The sequence below is a fragment of the Dromaius novaehollandiae genome, unplaced genomic scaffold, assembly GCF_036370855.1.
Source record: "Dromaius novaehollandiae isolate bDroNov1 unplaced genomic scaffold, bDroNov1.hap1 HAP1_SCAFFOLD_32, whole genome shotgun sequence".
Lineage (NCBI taxonomy): Eukaryota > Metazoa > Chordata > Aves > Casuariiformes > Dromaiidae > Dromaius > Dromaius novaehollandiae.
Window position 1 is genome coordinate 3,778,496 of NW_026991447.1, and position 19,130 is coordinate 3,797,625.

At 36.2% G+C, this 19,130-nt stretch overlaps 1 protein-coding gene across 1 annotated transcript in view; it reads right to left on the minus strand.

Moving 5' to 3' along the window:
• Positions 1-19,130, minus strand: part of LOC135326596 (gamma-2-syntrophin-like) — a 168,819-nt gene that overhangs the window by 83,836 nt on the left and 65,853 nt on the right. The window contains exons 5-6 of the mRNA XM_064504403.1: positions 4,462-4,505; positions 4,308-4,349 (exon numbers count right to left, since the gene is read on the minus strand). Coding sequence (XP_064360473.1) covers positions 4,308-4,349; positions 4,462-4,505 — 86 coding nt within the window. The remainder of the gene's footprint in view (positions 1-4,307; positions 4,350-4,461; positions 4,506-19,130) is intronic.

Genomic DNA, 19,130 nt, shown 5'->3' on the forward strand with positions numbered 1-19,130 from the left:
GGATGTAACTTACAGTTTTGTGAGGAATAGCTTTCAGAAGGTTTAGAGTTTTGTATGTGCAATAACAATACAAGCAGCAGGAGGGCAGTTCACCAATATAAAACAGATCTGACTCAGTGCTTTACTGAGATTCTGTCTGTTATTATTTTAGAGATTCAGCCTGACTATATTAATCAGCACTAAGAAATGGACTGCAAGATCATGTAGCTGCACTTTATCTTGACCTAGAGAGATCACCTCCAGGTAATAAAAACTAGTTTAGTTTCTTTGCCCATATAATTTCTGCCTTGCTGATAAGACTGTCAAAACCCATGTCATTTATGATTGCTACAGATGCTATTCTGAGATACACTTGTCAGTGAATCAACTGATACTGCCAATAAACACACAACAGGTGGTAAGAACTTTTACCTATACTGCCTTTTACTGCATGTCAGAAAAGCAGTGCACACGGGCAGAATATGAACTGGCTTTATTTTGGGTGAGAAAACTGAACCATTATTTCAAGAAAATGCAACATACATAAAAACAAGAAATAAAACATCCTCCATTCTCTTAGGAGCCAGTAGTCTACCTAATCTCATAGTGTGTAAAATCATTCCCTGCATACAGTCAATCTGATAAATGAACTAAACCAATTTAAAACTAAACAATGTTAAATGCAGGAGAAAACATTGTCATGGTTTGTGCTTCAAAGCCACATGAAATAATCAGAACAATAAATGAAAAAAATAAACATAGTATTGACCCCCATTTTTCTTTAAATCAGCGAGAATGGTGTGTGTCCATTCCCTTTAAAAAACAAAATTTTTCATAATTATAGGATTAAGGTAGTAATCCCTGTCTAATGCCTTGCATCTAATGCCAGCACAGGGAACAGATGCAATGAGAACATATTACTGCTAGGAGCCATTCAGACACTCTCAGACAAGAGCTGGTGATGTGTCAGTAGCATCCAAAATCCATAGGTTCTCTCTGCTCTGTGCACTGCCTACTCCCATCTCAGCCATCTCCTCTCCTCTGTGCATGCCAACACATTAGTCTGAGGATGTAAATACAAGTGATTCTTAAACTATGGTGGAGTATGAATTGGAGGAGAAAGTATAAGAAATACTGTCAGAATCAATACTTTAGCCCAACCAGATTACATGTGTTGGTAAAAACATTCTGGAAATTCAGCTAGCAACTTCTGGCTTATCTCTTGCCTAGATTCCAATAGGTAATATGAAGTAGCAATTGATAAGTATTTTCTAATCTGGGGTACGGCTGCAAGCATCTAAGCACTGAAAACGCTATGGAAGGTATTATATACAAGAATAACATGTTTCAGAAGAAGAAAGTAATTCCCTATTTTAATTTTTTTCGGCAAAACAGAACAACCCTACTGACCCCCCAACACAAACCTTTTCAATGAAGAGATAAGAGAGTTTGAGATGCTACCGTTTAATTAGGAGAAGAGAGAAGCTCTTAACATCTTAATTCTATAAAGCAATATAGAAAACATTTTAATAATTTTTATTTTAAGCAAACTGAATGCTCTGTGAAATTACTGGCCTTAGAAATATCAGATAATCTTCCCAATCTTTAGATCCTTTTTTACTGTACTATACCTCCTTAGAACTCACTTGAAGACCTTAGTCCCCTTCTTGAATATTATAATGACCATGAATATGCCAGAAAGAGTCAGTATACGGTACTAGCACTAGTTATCTTAATTCCATTCTTTAACTTCAGGATTCCTCTAAACTTAACAAAAACTTACATACTGTTAACACTTCTCAAAAATCGACATGAGTGAGCCTCAGAAAAAAAAGGAGATACGTATCTATCACATTCATACTTTTACTTCATGAATAACAGTTTGGCTTCTCTTAAGGAACTTCACCGGATTCAAAAGCTATGCACAAGCTACAAGTGCATTCCATAGCATGCTGTACAATCCTGGACAATCTTTTCTAGAGAAGGGGACTTTTCATAGTGGTGCAGCTCCCCTGTAATCCGCACATACTGGTTTTCACATGAAAACCATGATACAGCAGTGTGTGCCTTATTCTCATCCCAGCCTGCAGCTGACATCTTTGTAGGTCAACTTTTTAACTTCGTATATCTTTGTATTTTTTTTTTATTCCTCTCCTTTTTGCTTCAACATTTACATTTAGTCTTATTAGGTACAAAGATTTATATTAGGGTTATTTATTATCTCTATCCCTCTAACATCTGGCAGTATAAGCTTGGAGTTAGCATGTGTACAATATGTGCACTCAGACTTGAAGGTAGGAAGTGCATCTTGGTCCTACAGATACAATCTAAAAGAATCTTCAGAAAAGAAGAAAAATCTGCAACCAATGTTTAAGTACATTTCTTACATTTTAAGACATTATTCATCAGATTTGGGGGAAGCTTCTTTCTTTCAAAGAAAGTTTCTTTCTTTTAAACTTCCCCCAAATCTGATGAATACTGTCTTAAAATGACATACAGGATAAGCTGAAATTTGAATGGGGTTATCACCACTGCTTTCTCTGTTCCTCCCATTATTGCCCCAGCATTTAGACACAGTCTAAATATAATGATAAATCTTATTTTTATGTACTAGTGATATTTCTGTAACACTTGAGAACTCCTAACACAAAACAGGTACACTGTGCTAAGCAATACAGCCCACAGCAACAATAACTACATAACTATATATATACGCATGAATGTAGGTGTATATACATGTAGTGAGAACACCTGCTGAAGATCTGGTGAGGAATCAGTGACTGGCAGCGTACATAGTAGCAGGCCCACTGTGTGAAACTATGCACTGACCAAATTCCCATCAAGGTCAGGCATGCATATTCCATTTTGTCAACAACGTCTAGCTGCTTTCCAGACAGTAGCTACTCAGGTTAGCACAGCTGAGATGAGGAAACAGTTCTAGTAGATTTAAGGGGTCCTTAGGAACAACAAGTTGACTCCCACCTGGGCATCTGACCTGTGTGTCCTACCCGTGCCTCCAGCAGCCTCCCATTGGCAACCCCTCCTCGTGGTTCCTGGGGCTCCCCATGCAGTCTGTAAAGTCCTTTGTTAAACTTATCCTGCTTAACCCCTTATGAACCTTGAGTGTCTCTCTCCGCTGGTATCTGACCCTCTCTTGTCCACCTTGTGGTCACAATACACACATAAATTATATATAATATTATACATATATATATACACGGGTGCACATGTGCACATACACATACATATATATATGTGTGTGTATATATATACACGCACACATATAACCTGCAGAACTTGAGTCCTTTTTAATCGTACTGAAGGCAAAGGGTATCAAAGATTTTAAATACCTGAGCAGGAACATGACACTCACCTCACATAATCTAATTTTTCAATGTTGCTCTTACAATCAATTAAAATAGATTCTTTACTACAGTAATTCAATCCTTGTTCCTGCAATGCTAAAAAGCTGAGAATTTTTGTACTGTTTAAAAGTATTATCAAAGTACCTAAACCCTTTAGGACCACCTACAATACCAGTGGATCAGAGACTATAACGAAGTCATACTCCATAAAGATCATACCTCTGTGCATAAATAAATAAAGTTACAAATACACACACACATACATATACATACATACATACATACATATATATATATATATATAAAAAAAAGACTATTCAATGTATTTGCCTTCCCTGAGAGACTGTAATTGTGCATACCCACAGGACTGTTGAGTACCTGTGGTAGCATACCTAAGAAGGTGATGTATGTTTTTTATATGTTTAACATTAATTCTTAAATAGTGAAGCTCTTTTAATTTTTTATTTGCATTCTATTCAATTTTTATGGCAAGTAGCCCAGTGTACAGTTCACAGAAAGAAAAAATTCATCATATGTTCATTGGTGAAACTGATAAAGTTCGTATTCTGGGAAGAGCAGTTGGGCTCCACTGAAGAGAATGGACATAACCTACCAAGATTTGGCATTTTTGCCTTATTTTCTGCTTTTAAAAATTTATTTTTTCTAAGGAATGTAAAAACTATAGTAAATGATAAAGGAGACTGGACTCTGGAACAGTACGTTTGTGCCACAAGTGCATGTATCCTAATGTGAAGAACAGTCACAAAAAGGTACCTATAAAGAAACTATAAATAATGTGAACAGCCAAAATAAAACTCTTAATGTTCACATGCCTGACAGACCTGGCTAAAGCACTGTGTCTTTACAGTGAAAAAATAAACTGCTATGGTACAAAGCTAGAGAAAAAACAGTATGGACACAATATTCTCCATGTTATCAAAAAATCAAAGTAGAAAGACTTACCACTTCTTCATGGGTAGCACTTTCTACATTAATACCATTAACCTAAAAGCAGATATGATAGAGAGAAAACGATGTGCAATGTGTAAGCTGGCTAAAGAAATAAACATGAAGTATGAAACAAATGTGTCTGCAGAACAAGCAAATGTTTACTGACCTGTATTATTGCATCTCCTATGAATAACATTCCTGTTTGGTCAGCTGTGGGATTACAAAAAGAGTACATTTTAATTGAAAAAGGTAGTGAAAAATAATGCTATATTGCCTTTCAGCACTTGGTTTAGCGTACTGTTTATAACAGTCATCTGAAACTGCTTTGCTTGTGAAAAATACCAGTGGCACAGCAATCAGTTACCATCCTGTAAAGCTAATAGATTCCTTCCAATTTTAAGCAAATTAAGAGTTACTTTCCATGCACAAAGAACTTATTTAATATGGAGCACAAGTGTAATTTCTCACTAATGCAGGATTTCATTAAATTATGTGGAAAGCGTATTTCACACTTTTCATTAGTCTTCTACAAAAGGAAAATAGGAATTTTGAAAACTGCTTAGCAGCTCCTTTCCCCCCAAACAAATTTACAGGGACTGCTATAATTAAAGAGGTTGTGCCGAAAATATAATACCACTCTTTAATATGAAGTTTGAGTTAGCTTTGTTCCTGAGAGTAACATAATACATTATTTCTGTGTGTGATTTGCATGTGTCCTGCCTTGCAGAATTAATGGGAACACTGTAATGAAACTGTAAGGAAAAATAATTCTGTATAGGTACAAACAATGACATTTCCGGAGGTGTACTCACTGATTTTTAAATTTCGTAATTTTTAGTGGAATTTGAGGACATTTACCTCTTGGAATTTAGTACTTAATTAAAAGCAAGGCTCTGATCCTACCAAGATTGATGTGGTTAACTTAAGTATATGAACAATCACATATACGATTGTGTAGGATAGGATAGTGAATAGGATTGAAATTCTAGCTGAGGTATGAGGATAAAGTCAAAGGGTGCAGGAGGCATGCCGTGCCCACTGTATGAGATTGAGCAGTGAACAGAGAAATACTGTATGTTTTTGTATGAGCAACAATGAAGCACAACAGAAATGGGTCAGCAGCTCAAGCAGCTGTTGTTGACACTCCTTATACCTATGCTATATGGGTTTCAGAAGTTTTGTTTCAGACTAGTTAGTCTGGTCTCCCAGACTGAATGGTCCCACAGCCCAGGTGAGGCAAAGCTGCCTAAGGAAAGCTATTGCACAAACCTTCACTTTCTGGGATGTTGGCCCCTAAGCAGCCCATCCAGAGACGCACCAGCATCCTGTTGTTTGTGCCACACAGTGACATACTCCTGATGCCAGCAGTAGCTATAATGGGCCACATCGGCAGAAGTAGGCCTTACTTACAAGTGATACAATGGTACCTGCTATTTGAACCTCCTTACAGTGAAGCAGAACTTCAGCTTCAGTTGAACAAAGGTGAAATACCAACAGAGTAAGATTTCAACCTTCTCCAGGAGGACACCCTTAATGAAGCAGTCCTGGCCCTCTTGGATATTATTTGGTCTGTGTGGGGGTGATGGCAGGACCCACGCTCCAAATCACTGCAGCAAAGCAGCTGTAATCACACATACTTCAATGGCTGCCACTCAACTAACCTACAGGCCTCCAATATGATGAGGATGTCGTGCAGCAGGCAGTGTTGTTTCCTTGAGGGCCTCTCTTCTTGGCTTGTCTGGGAGACCAAAGCAGCTGATGTCACCATTGGAAAGATTTTAACTGGAAATGGTGACACTTGACAAAAGAAGCACAATAAAAGAGAGGTGGGGGCACAAGGAGTTTGAAAAAAAGTTCTGAAAACAACAGAAGGGCCAGCAAGAAGGGAAAGCCTACTGAGCCAGGAGAGGTTTGGGTGGAAGATGAGTTGCTGGTGAAAGACTGAATCATGAAGAGCCAGAGGCTGGTAGTTGTAACCGTCCTCCTAGTTGTTGACCTAGCCATGACCCACTACCTAATTCTGGTGCAGCACAGCCGTATAATCTTCACTCAGACTTCTGTGAAAACTGCTACATTTTGAGAAAGAGCTATAATAAAATATGCAGATAAGCATCATGCAGATAAGAAAGTCAAAATTACAGACACAGGTAAGATTGTTCTGACGGGGCTAGTTTGCAGCTGAAGATGGAAGAGGAAAAACACTGACATGAAAAGGTACAAAATCTCAAGAGAGGAAAGTAGGGAACTGGAAGATGGTAATTCAGCAACACTGAAGATCAAATCTCTTCCAGGGAACAATGGAGGCTGAACCTTCCCCACCTGGCTGATGACTTCCAGGCCAGCAAAGACTCACTAGGTGTCCCCCAGGGGTAATGAGTACTGCAATACCAAAGTATCGTGTGTATTAGCCAATATATATTACAGCTTAAGAGCACAAAGCATTTATATTCTTGCAGAGTCTCTGCACAGTTGTGTGTGCCCAGACAAAGTAACTGAGAGAAGGTGGGTTACAGGATTGATACCAAATGTTCTGTGATCTGAAACAAAACACTGAAAATAAGGACAATCAGGAGATTTGCTCCAAAAATGCAATATTGCTCCAAACCAAAACAATAATGTAGAAACCTCCATGGTTGCTGTAATGCCACTAGCTGTCATCATGGCCAGTGATGGTAGTCTGGCAAACCATCTTTGAAAGTCTCTTATTTTGATTTCAGCCAATGGTCTATAATTTAAAATCAAAGATGGCTTCTAACAAAAGTATTTTGCCCAAATCAAATTGCAAAGACGTGCGAAAAGATGCAGAAGTCATATTATAGGTTACAAGTGTATTACAAATTGATGTTATCTGAAAGACTAAACAGATACTACCCCTTTAAAACAAATAATTTTGCGACCTAGGTGAATGCCAGCTCTAAGGGAATTACTCAGTTTCTCGCAAAAATGTATAAATCTACAAAAAAAATTGACAAGAAGCTGTGGTTCAGGGAATTAACCTAGTTGCTACTAAAATAAGAGAGAAAAAGAGAGAAAAAGACAGTTCTGTTTCTCTAGGACATATTTCAAATATTGAAGACAAGTGGATATATCATTTAAAACTTCACTGGTGTTTTCACTGGAATTATATGCTCTCTACACAACAAAAACATTTCTAACTTCAAGTAAAATGTTCCAATTTATGTGGAGTCAAGTTTCACTTGAAATAATATGTAATTTTGGTACCAATACCAATAATTTCAGTGATCTTGAACTGAACATGGCCAAAAAAAAAAAAAAAAAAAAAAAAACTTTCAAAAGAAAATAAGCACAAAGTAGTTACAAGCAGAAATGTACCAGGCTTTAAAAGAACATTAAATGTATGCTGCAGCAATTAGTGTTAAAACACTTTTAGTCCTCATCTTAATTATCCTTTTTTTAAAAAAAAAGCTTTAAAAGTACACTGATAAAATTCACAAATGATACTGCAGTAGGAAGAAAGCATCTGGGAAGTCCAAAGGGAATGAAGTAGATGAAATGATATGAAATTAATCAAATAAAAATTTCTTACTTTTAAGAATGTATCAGACTTGAGACACTTTCCTGAAAGCAAGTTGCCCATCGTTGAAGTCACTCAAAAATTCAGAAAGAGTCATGGACTATGTGAAATTATTTTGCACTTGATGAGAAGAAAAAGGAAGTAGAAGTAATTTTTTCTAGCTTTACCTTGTTTGTGTTTCATATTCATTAGGGCTGGAGGAGAGCTGTATTAAATTTTCTAAACTTTGTAAGGTTGTGAAGCTGTAAATTTTACAGAACAGATGCTAGGGAAATCCTGGCTTACCACATGTTAATTCATGCACAAATCATAGTTCCTAATACAGATTCGATTCTTCAAATAGTTTATTGTGCATATTTTCCTACTTTTATCAAAATAAATATTTCCATTTAATTTTTCAAAAATTGTTAAATTCCTGAATTACATAGGAAATATACAAAGCAGTAAGTTCTCTGACACTGTATTAGTTTTGCACAAAAACATGATCAGTTTTAAGCATATGATTAGCTTCATTGACTTTACGGACCTCTCAACTCATAGGCTTAACTTTAAATATAGGCATAAGTATTCACTTCATAAGGAAAATGAAAATCATTAATTAAGAAACCAGATGAAATAAAACCAAGACTGGAGAAATTGGTAACCAGAGTACAAGAGACTCCTTAAAGCTGTACAGATGTGTTTTTCCCTCCTCTCCCATGAACTAGTCAAAGTGTCCATCATGACTGTAAAGAGACACTTGCTGCCATTTGATTTATTACTATACTTTAAGGACAAACAATTTGACATTTCTAATCAATATTTGAAAGTAGAACTCTCTTACTTCAGACATTGAAAAATACCTTGTTGGAAAAGCTTTTTAAGTGCACATGTTCTTTACAGTACTATGTTAAATTCCATTTCTTTGTTTAAAGCAAAAAAAAGGTCCAAATTTCTATTCTTGAATATGAGGTTCCCTCAGCTTAGTCTTCCTCCTTTTCATATGTGTCCAGTTTATCATATAAAGAAAAGCTTTTAACTCACTCAATAATAAAATGTGTTTCAAAACACCATGTCATTATTCTAAAGCACGAGGTTGCCCACACTGTAGTAAGTAAACTACTGGTAGTACATGGGAAATTTTAGGACTGGTTTCCTCATTTCTCTCAGTGCCTGTGGAGCAGGCAGAAAAAGATGGCTTCATGTTATTGAAGTACTGTGTCTGCCTACACACCCACTTAGGAAATCACTTGTAGACCCTACATGTACACAAGCCTGAAGTCTGACACACTGTAGAAATCAACTCAATGTGAGACATGCACAGGAGAAGTGAGCTGAGACAAGTACTGGATACAGGAGCAGGTCAAGTCAGGATGTAGCACGGAGACCTTTGGAGACACCTTTGGAGAGACGATAATAGGTCCTATGTGAATGAAGGAGTGGGATATTCAGCAGTGATACAGAAAATGCCACTACCCTCCTCAACATCCCTGAATGCCTTAGTGGCAGAATGAATCTCCTGCTGACTCACAGCAGATTAGTGATTAGTTACTTTATGTGAGTAGGTTAACGAACTGTTAAAAAGCTAATGCCATCTTGCCAAACAATATTTTAGCTGGTACTGTTATAGCTGCATATGCTCTTGCTTCTACAAAGTTAATTCAAGATAAAACTGTTTTGGCCTGGAAGACCAGAAGTATTTTGAACTTGGACTATGTAAAGAACAGCATGAACTATATTAGTTACTTTATGTGAGTAGGTTAACAAACTGTTAAAAAGCTAATGCCATCTTGCCAAACAATATTTTAGCTGGTACTCTTATAGCTGCATATGCTCTTGCTTCTACAAAGTTAATTCAAGATAAAACTGTTTTGGCCTGGAAGACCAGAAGTATTTTGAACTTGGACTATGTAAAGAACAGCATGAACTATAACAGTGTGCAGATAACATAATGACACCTACCCACCATCCAAGTATCTGTGCAAGAGCTGATCACTCTTAGATGGAGTCCTCCTTGCAATTTGGCATAGGTCACAGTCACGTGCATGCAACTGACACCAGGAATTGTCTACAACACCTTTGTCATAGATACGTGCTAGCAATTGTAAACTTCAGATTTTCTTCAATAAAAGAAATACTAATAAAGTGAGTCTTTTTCTGTTCTACTCATTGGGCAGGCAGGGTCTGCACATAATAGAAGGCGGTGTTTTTCTTGTAACACTAGGAAAGTTGGTAAAGTCAGGTCATGGGAGTGGGATCATAGTTGTCTAGAAACTAAATATATGTGCATGGGTCAAAATACAACTACTAATGTTGCTGCTTTTAGCAGTAGTAATCTGGGAAATTTTAGGAAACCATGATTTATACCAAAAAAATTGGCACTTCTTTGTTTGCAAGTGAAAGGTACTATTTTGTTAGTAATTAAACATGTGCAATTATTACGACAGAAGAATCTGTGGGAGCATACCAAAAATGTTAAATCATTTGAAGAAATTCATGCAATTAATTAAGTGTGATTTAGCGTCACTCCGTGGTGATCAGAAAGCCAAGAGCACAGATGTAGGCTTTGTAGTCTAACTATGGATTGCTTGATTTTACTTTCTGTTTCCCTCCTCCTCTCCGCTGGCACATAATTCAAAATAGAGTTGTATAGCTCTTATTTATTTACTCTCTCAAGATTACTGCAGAGCTAAGAAGCTACACAAACAGAAGGTAAACATACAAAGGCAACTAGAGGGCAAATATAGGAATCTGTAAAAGCATGAGAAAGACTTACTTGACATAATATTGCCAAGAAAAAGGGGAGAATACTATATCTAAACACAGCAAGTTCTGACTTCACATTACTATAAAATAAATCTGGGTAGTAAGCCTTTTGCCTTATCACAATAGCCCGTAATTGCATCAGATTCCAAAAGCTAAGCAGGATTAGGCTGGCTGAATACTTGGATGAGAATCCCATAAAATAACTGCTGCTGCAAAAGATGATGCTTTTTGAGTCAGTAAGTTTTGCTCAAGCCATGAATTCATTGTTAAACTAATGCCTTACCATGAGGGTAAGAGAAAATACACTTCCAGAAGAAACTATGCTATTTGATATAAGACTATTGAACACTGGAGTTTATTTGCTCCCAATAGATTATGTGGAATTTGAGATGACTTATCTCTTTTTACACTGATAGAAATATTTGTCTCAATATTCTACCCAAATTCCATGCTAGCTAGTGACCTTAATTTCTGCCTTTATTTCACTGAGAATACCAATATTGTGATTTTCTCCATTTCTTGTAAACTACTGCTAAATAAGTTGATATTTTTTACTGAAAAGGAAACAGCTGTTGCTCTAAGAGAGATATTTACCTCAGAAGAATTACACGTATTCCTGGCTTACAAAATACACTGTTGAGTCCTTGAGTACTGCTGTTACTATCAAAGGAACATTTGCAAAGGTGCATACAGGAATATATGTAGTATTCTAATAATGAGCATATTTGTTCAAACACAACTAATTTAACATGGCATTAACATATTAAGGAAGTATTTGTTGTAAATAAAGATATCCTGGATGAAAACAGGATTTAGTATAAACTATAGTTTGATTTCCAGATGTTGATTCTTCTCAGAATTATTCTTCATACTCTATGCTACCCATATCATTTTCTGGATCTTTTTTGCTGTGAGAAACCTAAGCACTGTTTTTTTAATTCCCGGTTCCTAGAATGCAATGGGAGCTACAGTGGGAACTGTATTCACAAAATTATGTATTCACATGTATGGGAACTATATTCACAAAAAAAAAAAAAAACGACCTCATGAGGAGCAAAGAGAATCTCACATTGAGAGCAGACAGATTTTCATAGCAGTTTTTGAAGACTTACACAGCAATTAAGAATAATAATCCTCCCAAATCAAACATGGATATCTCATCCAGAAAAATGTAACTGAGTCAGGTTCCACTGGGGGTGGGGGTGTGAAGAAATGGTGGACACTTCTAACCATATATACTTCAGATTGTTAGTGTCGTATTTACTATGGTCCTGTAACAAAACTGATTTTCTCTGTTCCAGTATTATTACCATTTTTCTTCCCTATTCTGCTTTATTCATTTCTAGCTCTGTTTATCTCTGTGATTTTCCATCTCTTTTTCTACTCATTTTCAGTGTGAGAATCCCTCACAGGCTGTTCTCTCATCCCATTCTCCACTCCATTCCCTGGAATGATCAGCAAGCTTGTAGTCAATTCTGATACTTAAGACCATCTAAGCTATTTTATGATATCTTTTACAGAAATAGGCAGCTTAAGGGGAGATTTTACAGTTAGCTCATGATTTCAAAGCCTGCTTTATTGCTGTGAATTGCTAGAAATTTCTTTTTTCAAATGAAAAGTTGTTTTAATTCTAAAAGAATCAGAAAACGTCACACAGGCAAACGTAACAGGGATGAATCTGTTTTGCAGATGGCTTTGCTTTTGACACTGGCTTTGCTTCTTCACTATTTCCCTTCAGATATTACAAGCAAAACAGCAGGTTTTCAGAATAAATTGTTTATTACAACATTCTACTAATAAAAGTGCTTTCCCCTATATGGCTGGCACTGAGTCCAACTTGAAAGGAAAACTACTGCAACAACAAATTCATAATATTTTTCACTGCAGACTATATCAATGGAACAAATGTTGTTTTCTTATAAACAAATATTGTTTTACATTTTATATAAGCCAAAAAATAAACGGAGGCAAATGGGTAAGTGCAATTAGCAACCGCTAAAGCATAGCAACTGGCATCAAGGAAAAGCATAAACAGGAGAAAATTCTTTCCTTAACTTTTAAAAAAATTAAAAACCCAAACCTTTTCCTGCCCTGCTGTGACTTTTAGAAGGCAGATGATATTATAACTGTCCTCTGCGTCTCTTGCCAATTTCAAAAAATACCATTTTGATACTAATTGCCTAATAACTCTGAGAGCCTATATTACTGCCAGAATTTGCCATTTTTTTTCTGATCTGGTGGGGGCAATAAGCTCTATGCATTTCAAAACATAGAAGACATGTGGAAAAGTCCTGGGGATGACTCCTCTTTTTTTAATTAAATGTGCTTTGTATATCAAAAGATATAACAGGAAAAGCTTTACAGTTCAGTTAAATTTCTGCCCGTCTATCTTTTAGCACTGACTAAAAGAAAAATTATTGAAGGCTTTTGTATGATTTTCTCATTGCAAGCAGGTTTGTGACATCAGCTGCATTGACAGTTTATCAGATGATCTGTGTGAAGTGTCAACACACACTGTGATAAAATAGACTAACTTTCGACCTACTTTAGGAAATTAGGAGAAAAATGCAAATAACTTGAATTTCCTGCAGAAGTCCAGGTATTTGTATGTCTCGTTATCATAATCTTAAGCCAAACTGCTAAAAATGTGATTCTTTCAGTGATTTCCAAGCAAATAATATTCAGTGTGAAGTCAATTAAGAAAAACTGAGACACATGAAGTTACCTTTTTAGTTAAGGGAAGGGGTTTAACGTAACACAGATTATCTTGTATTTGTTGCCAGCAAAGAGAGCCCGTATGAATGTTATCATGGGTCAGCTGATGAACAGTAAATTCTCATCTCATTGTAATTCATGTGCCTCACCCAATAGTGTTGAGTGGTGTAACTTGTGAATGTGTGATTATGTGAATAAATTTGTACTAGAGGAAAACATTTTCAGTTTTATGCACACTTAGTAAATCAGTTCTTCCTCATCTGACTTTGTCTTTATAGAAAAATATCAATACTAGAAGTTAAGACACATAAAATTGGAACTTTAGTCATGGAAGTACTTAAAACTTCACTTTTTCAAGGAAACACATGGCACCTAAGATGGTGTAATGAGAAACACAGCATCTTTTTTTTTAATATATCTTTAGAAAATTTGAAAATGCTACATTACTACTGTTATTTATTGTTTGAGATACATTCCTAACTATAGCCAATAAGTTCATTACTTTTGAAAATAAAAGTAAAAATACTCATCTATTGTATAAGGACAGAAGTAAGTAGCAATAAGTAAGTAGCAAAAGCAACAGTTACAGTTGTGAGCAAGCTATGTTTATTGTTAAACAATAAAAAAAAGTTCTACCAGGCAAGAATAATTAGGACCCCATTAAAAGTCAGTGCAAACTTAGTTAAATTGATAAAAATGCAGCATTTCTAGGATATGGTTAATAGTATCAGAAAGTCTTTACATGTTACTCAATATAAACCTGATAATATTTTAAGAATGAGTACAATATTTTTCAGTTGAAAATAGTTGCACACATTTTAAAATTAATTAATCACTTGGTGAATAAATTGAGGAATGCAGTAAAATGTAAAGGAAGATGAATCTGCTCACATAATTGCAATATTCTAAGGTGTAAGGTTAGCTCTAATAGACGTATGATTAATATCACAGGTAAAAAGCCTACTGAGCTGAATAGCATAATATAAAGTCAGACAAGTTATGAATATGTAACATTTTATATAGAAATAAATTAAACGCAAATCTGGTATCTTCAATCTTTTCTTCCAAAATAGGTAACTCAGTTTCCATTACATACCATTATAGAATGCAAAAAACGTTGTAAAAGCTGTAGATATGAAAATTGGAAAACTTACTTGACAAACTGAGGTGATGCCAGAAATAGCAGAAGTATATACATTAAATGAGTTATAAGGAAAGAAGAGATATATTTCCTAAAATAGCCTAAAAAGTCTTTAATTCATAAATCAGTACAAAGAAGATAAGAACAGTGAAAAGATCAAAAATAGAACTCTTCTGAAATTGCCAAAGGATGTTATTAAATTTCTCATATTATTCCATATGACACTATCTCCCAGCAGAAGGATCACTACATTTGCTCTTTCCATCAAATATACTGTATGATTCTTGGTTGTGCTTCTGCCCCAAAATATCTGCATGAATTTTCTTCTGAATTTAATCGGTATCTTTCAGTGCACTGTGAGTCTGTATTACAGACCAGAGGATGCTTTCTGTCCAGCTGCTTGCTTCTTCAGCTTCCACACTAAAGCACCATGGTAAAAGCAAGCTCCAAACCCAAAGTCCAAAACACCATCCATCTTCAGAAAGATTTCAGGTGGTTCTCTCCTGAACAAATGATCTGAGTGAACACGTATGGTCTAGGTCTCTAATTTGCCTGCATAGAATAATTATAATTTTTTTCTTCTACCTGGACTGTAATGGTAATAAATTCAAATAGTAACTTCTATTTAATTAGATTTCTGAAATTCATGAAGGAACTACGTTCAACCAGAGGTAGGTAGAAGAAAGAATAGGAACTGTTCATATCAGTGGTATCCTAAGGCAGTAGTATATTCACTGAAATGTTACATGGAAGAGATGATAATTAAAACAGTATATTGCATTTTGATACCTTTCTCTATTAAGATTAAAGTATGTGAATGATAACTGTAATACTACAAGTTCACTGAAATTACAGATTATGGTTTTCAGATTTAATATCGATCTTTTGTTTCATAAACTGCAAAATGCACCTTCCAAAGTGAATATTGATCATGAAATACATACAGAACTAAAGTACAGTATCCAGAAGCATCTTTACAGAATCACAGAATGGTTCAGGTTGGAAGGGACCTCTGGAGATCATCCTGCTCACGCAAGATCACCTGGAGCACATTGCCCAGGATCCTGTCCAGATGGCTTTTGTATGTCTCCAAGGATAGAAACTCCACAACCTCTCTGAGCAACCTGTGCCAGTGCTCTGTCACCCTCACAGTAAAAAGGGTTTCCTCCTATTCAGATGGAACTGCCTGTGTTTCAGTTGTCTTTCATCCTGTCACTGGGCACCACTGAAAACAGTCTGGCCCCATCCTCTTGACACTCTTCCTTCAGATATTTATACACATTGATAAGATCCCCCCTCAGCCTTCTCTTTCCCAGGCTGAACAGTCCCAGTATATGAGAGATGCTCCAGTCCCCTCATCAGGGGATTTAGTAAGCCTTTGCTGGACTCACTCCAGTAACTCCATGTCTCTCTTGTACTGGGGAGCCTAGCACTGGACACAGTACTCCAGGTGTGGCCTCCCCAGGGCTGAGTAGAGGGGGAAGATCACTTCCCTTGACCTGCTGGCAATGCTCTTCCTAATGCAACCCAGGATACCATTTGCCTTGGCCACAAGGGCACACTGCTGCCTCATGGTTAACAACTTCTCCACCAGGACTCCCAGGTCCTTCTCCGCAGAGCTGCTTTCCAGCAGGTCAACCCCCAGCCTGTACTGATGCATGAGGTTATTCCTCCCTAGGTGCAGGACCCTGCACTTCCCTTTATTGAACTTCAGGAGATTCCCTCTACCCATCACTCCAGCCTGTCCAGGTCCCTCTGAATGGCAGCACAGCCCTCAGGTGTCATTCACACACACACACACGTATATAAATATACACATATATAAAGCCCCATTTCAGGAAAGTAAGTAAGTGACTGTGCAAGTCTGGAATTGGGCAGCTAGTTCACTCTTTCTGTTTTTTTAGCCAAATCAAATAAATGAAAAAATTTTTTATATCAGCCTAAAATGTGAATACTTTGGTTTTCTCTCTAAAAATGTGTTTTGAATTCATCAAGCTCTTAAATCCTATAAAAAGAAAATTAAAGCAAATTCCACAACAAAACATAATTTTCAAGTGAAACATACAAATATTTCATTCCAATTTTTCTTTTCCTGCGGAATCATTTATAAATAATTTTAAAGCATACAAATATTTCCAGTATCTTCTTAAAAACATTTCTCAGATCTGATTTTAAGTAGATGCCTGTTCACTTAAACAAACAACTAAAAATTAAGCTTGTGCATCCTTCTACTCAAAGAATTCTTTAGTTACCTCAATAAGTCCCTTGTTTCAGCATTTAACCCTCAAAACAAATCCCATTATCATGTATTACTCTAAAGCCTCAACTGTAGAATTCATTTATCCATACACTTTTCACTAAACATATAGTGACTCCATATCATTGCAACTTAAGTATGTGCTTAATTATTATTTTGAATAAAAATATATTCTTCAATCAGAGATCAAACTACTTGTCTCTTCTTGTTGATTGCTATTAAACTGTTCATAGAGATGTTCTTTCTATCAACAGGTAATGAGGCCCCTGTTGGTGCCTGACTAGTCTCAAAGATGCAATACTGAAAAAGAAAAAAATCCTAAATGCTAAGAATGTTCTACTCGGTCCTGTCAAACCAAACGTAGTGCTGGAGGCGTGGATCTAAGAGCGAGAACACTGAGTAGATGTTATCTTCAGATACCTTTAGCTTTCCAGTAATAAAGAAAAATAACATGGGCAAAATAATTAAAAATAAATAGAAGAGAATAAGAATAATCCTGCAAAAATATTAAGTCAAATATGTGACACTAGGAAACAGTGTACAGATATTAAATAGCGTGCAAGTTCTAATGTCTTATGTTCAAGTAAGGCCTTTCTTCTGTTCAATGAAGGACTCATGTTCAACCTCCACCTTCATCAGTGCAAGGTGTAACACAAGCTTTTGATCCACTCTGACTTCCTTATGCACACAAGCACCTCCATCTGGGCTTAACTCGTCCTTAAACTTGACCTTGTTGGCCCACTGGAGTCAAGCTCCTGGCTTCTGGCCACTGACCCATTCAGACTAGCCTTGGTTACCTCAGCTGTACTACCTTTGTGAATGACTGGGGTCAACTCTGAAAAAATACTTAGGGAGGAAGTAGCACATGTGCTTCCATATTAAACCATCTTTGTTTGGCATCTATGTGTAAATGAACCTGTCATAAGCCCTTGACAAATCCACACTATGTCCTCTAAACAGAAGGCCCTGAATACAGGCAGCCAGGATGTGGCATTTGGTCATAGACACATTCTGTGTTTGCAGAGTGCAAGGTTTCAAGCCAAGAATGTTTCAATGGCTGAATGTCCTGAGTTTGTTCCACTTCTTCCACGGTACATGCCATTTTCAGTCAGAAATGGACTAACCACATAAAACAGAAGTTTTTTCAATATAGCAGCATGTGGGTTATACATCACCTTATAGAGCACAGAAGGTGGGAAAATGCTTTCAAAATCCAAACTATCCCTCTTCCACCAAGTTGTATTTAATTTTATTTAACTATTTTCATCATGCCTTAGTGAGCTGAACTCACTGTTCTGTTTCGGAAGAGATGAGTCTGTTTCATCACTGTTGCTTGTCTGACTTGACATGTTACAAGAGATACAGGCAAAGCTCACAGCAGTAGTCAGATTATTACAGCAGTTCTCACAAAAATGGAATGCTGCATCAAGGTAAAAAAATGTGATTGCTAGCTTCATAATTCTACAACATAAAAGAGAAATTTTATCCTTGACTGGTATAATAAACTGTTTTTACAAACCCCGCCCCCAATACTATATGTGATTAAAAGTCAGTTATACATACAATGAAGTTATTTTAAAGTCCACGAGGATTTACAGCCTCCAAAAGTTCATAAAGACTCCCTAGTCATTTAAAATGAAAATAACAGATAATAGGGAGAAAAATAATAGGGAGAACCATAGAAAAGATCATGCAATTTAATTCTTACTGTGTATAAGGATTTTAAGGGACATTTAATGGACCTGACAACATTTCTCATAGGTTCACTGTGCATCAAATAAGCCTAAATGATCTGATTCCTTTCAACTAGCCACGTTCAATTGTTCAATCACCCATCTGTAAGAAAAGGAATCTATACTGGACTGCAAAACTACTGCATTCTTTACCATAAATTAGCTGTTAATACTGATTATGATAACAATATGAGTAGTACACATCTAGAAGCTATTAGCAAAACACAAAATATTATGTAATGATTCACTCAATTTGAAGTCAGCTTCAAAAAGGAAAATAAAGGAAAAACAATATTGTATTAAATCTCCTCAAAGAAAAAACTAAGAGAAAGTATTGATCAATCTTGGAAAATTTTAGTTAGAAGCTTTCACATTTAGTATATTTTCAAAAACGTATTTTGTGAAATTACTAGTAATGTTGCTTACATTCTGAGTCAACTGGAAAATTAGACACATGGGCAGGAACAACAAATCCTTGTTTTGGAAGTGAAATAATAAGCTATGGGACACTTTCTTTGAGGAGCCCAGTAAATAAAGGACCACTCATTTCCCATGTATTTACTATTTCATTATCAAGATTATTATTTTTTTTTTTTTTAGGAATATGACTGTTCAACTCACCACATATGTGATGCAGAGTTTACAGTCTGTTTCCACATAGTTTAGTTTCCATGTAGTTCCAGTCTATCTGTAACTGTCTATCTGTGAC